The following is a 4,265-nucleotide window of genomic DNA, read 5'->3' as shown; positions in this document are numbered from 1 at the left end:
TTTACCCTTCTTCCCAAAACTTAAAGGGCCAATAGCTCCCACTCTACCTCAGCTTTGATCGTGCACATTAAGGTTTATTTTATGTTTACAAAGAGTATATGACTCTCTCCCTTGTGTGAATATGTGCTTGAAGGAGAAAAGCATGTACTTATACTAGTAATGAAGGAATTACCCATTCATTTTACTTTATTCAAAATAAATAAAAACTCAAGTAAAAATACCACATTAACTTTTCTAGTTGAGTTAAATAAAGTAAATACATGCATTTTAATATAGTTAAAGTAATGAAAGTAAAAGTACTTTATTGACTTTATAAGTACAGTGACAAAGTAGTTAAATACCACCACTTAAACTTTCCATAGATAGATGGATAGATAGAAAGATAGAAAGATAGAATAAAACAAAAAAAAGTGCACCCTTTTATTTTTGTAACAATTTATTAACAATAAACCATTTTTACAACATTTACAATATAACTGAATTTTTAGGATGCATAGTTTTCTTTAGTTGGAAGCTCTTGTAAAAATATGTAAATCAGAAAGACACTTTACAATATCATAAACTAAAAAATATAACCATTTTCATGTGTTTATCTTTAGTTATTATTACTGTCATTTGTCGCTGTTAAGTCGTGCGTACAGGCCTGTGTTGCACAGAGCCTCTTTGCTCTGCAGGTAGGAAAGGTCACGGATCATGCCTGGGAAAGAATACGAGTCCATGGGCGGACGCAGTGGAAACATTGGCATCAGTCCGGATGACATGTACGGGGACATGAAACCTGCAGAGGAGTAGGCCAGCCGTAAAGGGCTGAGGCCGAGGCGAGGGCTGAGGCCGTACAGGCTCTCTCCCCCGGCGGCCGGTGGTGCTATGTGGAGCGGGGAGAAGGCGGATTTGTTCCCCAGCGTACCGAGCGCTCCGGGCAGTCCCACAGAGGGCCTGAGCTCGTTTGGGTGGTTAGACACAGACGAGCTGTCTGAGTCGATCTTGTTCTCTTTGGAGGTCAACATCAGCTCGATGGATTTGACAATGTCACCTTTGCACGTTCTCACCATAGACTCCAGCGTGTCCCGCTTCTGATGCGGGAAAATCTTAGCCATGATGTCGGTGGGGTCGCGCTCCAGGCTCGGGTATATGTCCCGGGGTTTGTCCGTCTCGCTCCCTGACTCGGGATCCGAGGAGGAGATCGACCTCGGCGGGCTCTCCGTGTGGTCTGAGCGCTGATCGAACACCGGGGATGGACTCGCACTGTCCTCGACGCATGCAGCGTTCGTGCTGGTGTCTTTGCCTGGAGACAACTCCTTCTTGGCACTTGGGGAGTGCAGCTGTGTGGAGTGGGGTGCAAAGAGGTGTCGACCCATGAATCCGTTGTAAAAGTTGTACTTGCTCAGTTTGTCATCTGAAATGCACATGAAAGAGAAACATTTAGTTTAAAGTCATGTTTGCATGGTTATGGTTGCATCCAACTGTGCGTAAAATGCGCACAAAGCGAAACCTTCCAAAATCAGAATCGCTTAATTTGTGATGTGCATATAAATACAATGTAGTAACACATAATTGAGAATATGCCTCCAAACTGTAATAATACAACATGATGGAACTCACAGTAGATACTTTTTATTTCAACTTACCATCCTTATGGTTCTCTCTTCCATAAACATCAAAACTGGGAGCTGTTGGAGTGTTGCTGGTTGATGCAGGCACCCCCGGGCCCACATGTGACCCCTGAGGGATCCCCGCTTCCCCTCCGATCCCTGGCCCGGAGTACATGAGCCTCAGCTCCCGGGCCTCGCCCTCCTCCTGGGCCTGCTGCCTCCTCAGCGCCACCTGCGCGGCCATCACCCGCTGCCGCTCCGCTATGAGCGTGCACTTTGCGCACACGCAATCTCTCCAGCGGCAGAAGCGCTTGTGGCCCTTGAGCGCGGACACCACGCCGTGGTTCCTGCATCTCGCGCACTTTGGGGTGCGCGGGTATCCCCTCTCCAGCATGGGGTTACAAGCCCGGAGGAAGAGATGCGGAGGGCGCAGAAGGGAAGGGGGCACCTGCAAGCCACATGGTGGGTTCGCGGCGAGTCCGAGCGGTCTGAGTCTGCTCTCCATTGCCTGAGGGAGCACAGTCTTCCTTCCAATAGTTATTCAGGTGAAGTCATTCAAGTGATGTGGCCCCTCTGTGCGTGAGTGGAGTCTCTACTGCCGCTGGCACCGTGCACCAGCGTGCCTTAAGTGTCTCCTCTCCAGGTGGTTTGACGTGAAATACAACACCCTCGTCACACCCCTTTCCGCTGCAGCCTCTTAAAACCCTATCCTGTTTATTTGCATCCCGGGTGAATAGTGGTCTAATCTTACGCAGTTGAACCTATAGACGCAGCTGCGGTTTGGAGGGGGGGAAAGTGAGGCCTGCTAAAACTGGGTGATATTTAATTCCCCTTTTAAAATAGGAATCTGGTGGTTGCTGGAATTTCATTGCTGCAGGATTGACAGAGATTTAATATGCATATGCAAATGCAGGGAAGGAACGTCAAGTAAAGAAAAGCATGTGGCCTCAGGACAGCTACATACAATGACCCCCTCTGGTTTTCCCCTGTACTGAACAATGAATATTCCCTGTTAGGATGTTTTTAACCAAACAATGGGCCCCTAACAGCCACAGAAGCAAACAGGTAATTATCTACCTGGTTATTCTGTTGAACAAATTACCTCGACAAAGGGCCCATCTGTCAACAAACACTGATTGGGCGGATAACTTATCACACCTTGTCACATGTTTCATTCATTTCTCGCCATTCAATCGGGATCCGGTTGCATGTGGCAGATTGTCTTACCGTTATTACAACAACTCGGGCATAATGTGACAAGCACAGTTGGCAATCACCAGGGGAAACACATAACTGAACCATTGTCAGCCGTTTAAACAATAATACATTGCAGCCAATCTTATATTCACTGTAAATGGTAATACACATCCCTTTGTTCAGCCTAAACATCCAATATACAACTGCAGTAATACATTTAAACAGGTCAAGTTAAGTTCAGTTTTGAGGGTGTTGTAGAAACCATAATGGCTTAAACCCACACCCAAATATAGCAAAAATAGATCTATTCTATATCAACAGAAACGAAATACAAAGAGGAGAGACTACTATAAAAACAGAAGCTAAAAGAGCTCAGTTTCATTTCAGGTAAAACGTTTAACCAGCAGAGCAGATCACATCATTGTCTATTTAACTTTAAGGTGTTTCTTTGGTCCCTGTGCTGTATACGTGCAGGCAGACCGCAAAACAATAAATGAAATATTAATACTGGTGGAATTCTAAGCATTCAGACATCCCCTGATCATCTTTAGTTGTAAGAGCGAGACATCTGTGGCTTCTCCCGCTCTCCCTGTAGATCAGCCTCCTCTAGATTCCCCCTGAATAATGGATGCGGGTTAAAGAGGTTGTGTGTGGAAGCACTCGAGCCCCTCGTGGCGTTTCATTGAGATAATGATCCTCTGAGGGGCATCGCTGAGGAACGTGTGCTACAACACAGGCCAGAAAAAAAGACTGAGACTGCAATAAACAATGATTTGATGGAGATATTATTGGTCATTGATGTCATTACTCAGACTGGGAGGTATTTCAACTTGCTGATAAAAGAAGCTTGCTGTTCTGGAAACCAAACCTAATGAGTGACTGGTGCTACTTTTCCCACCTCTTCTCTGCACGGACGCCTGCTCCATCGGCCCCTAAGTGCTGGATCTTATCAGCAGCCCTGTGCCTCCCTACTTTGCAGCAGGGGGAAGATGTAATATGCACATTGACAAAGTGCAAAATGCATATTGTGCAGAAAAACAATCCCCGGTCTTGTGTGTGTCGTAACAAAAGCATCCCGGTGATGACTTTTAGAAAAGTTTGAGATTTACAGAAAGATGCACCTGAAGTTACGGGCCTCCCTGGATAGATAGGGGTTGGTACAGACTCACTCCAGCTAGGCAGGACGTGAAAGTAATCAGAGCATGCATCCATCAACACGGAGCGCGTTCGCTTAAAACATAAATAAATGCCAGTGATGCAGATGCGGCGTGGACGTACATGCAGCTTTTATCACTTCATCCACTGTGAAGGGGAATTTGAGGTTTGGATTTTTGTGGCTGGCAAGTTTATCCAGGCACCTTAAGCTGCTCTGCTCCTGGATTTATACAGACCAGTTGCAGATTTTTGGAAACAGCATAGTATAAATGAGTTTCTTTGTATATTGAAGTTGAACTTGGGTTCATATTCTGAAAGCAA

General features: G+C 45.7%; 1 protein-coding gene across 1 annotated transcript; it reads right to left on the bottom strand.

Moving 5' to 3' along the window:
* Window positions 1-276: 276 nt before the first annotated feature.
* LOC128430242 (doublesex- and mab-3-related transcription factor A1) lies at window positions 277-2,204 on the bottom strand. The gene is made up of 2 exons (XM_053416264.1): window positions 1,629-2,204; window positions 277-1,396 (listed from the first exon to the last, which is right to left on the bottom strand). Exons 1-2 carry the CDS (start codon window positions 2,095-2,097, stop codon window positions 612-614), a joined length of 1,254 nt encoding a protein of 417 aa, XP_053272239.1. The 5' UTR covers window positions 2,098-2,204; the 3' UTR covers window positions 277-611.
* Window positions 2,205-4,265: the final 2,061 nt, after the last annotated feature.

Source organism: Pleuronectes platessa, chromosome 23, assembly GCF_947347685.1.
Source record: "Pleuronectes platessa chromosome 23, fPlePla1.1, whole genome shotgun sequence".
In the NCBI taxonomy this organism is placed as follows: domain Eukaryota; kingdom Metazoa; phylum Chordata; class Actinopteri; order Pleuronectiformes; family Pleuronectidae; genus Pleuronectes; species Pleuronectes platessa.
The sequence above is the reverse complement of the archived record's forward strand: the minus strand, read 5'-3'. Positions and strand labels throughout refer to the sequence as shown.

Excerpts from the sequence above, each read along its gene's own strand:
- LOC128430242 (XM_053416264.1), bottom strand. The coding sequence starts at position 2,097 with ATGGAGAGCAGACTCAGACCGCTCGGACTCGCCGCGAACCCACCATGT. Across the intron at positions 1,397-1,628 it reads AAGAGAGAACCATAAGGATG|ATGACAAACTGAGCAAGTAC; the intron begins GTAAGTTGAAAT and ends TGTGCATTTCAG.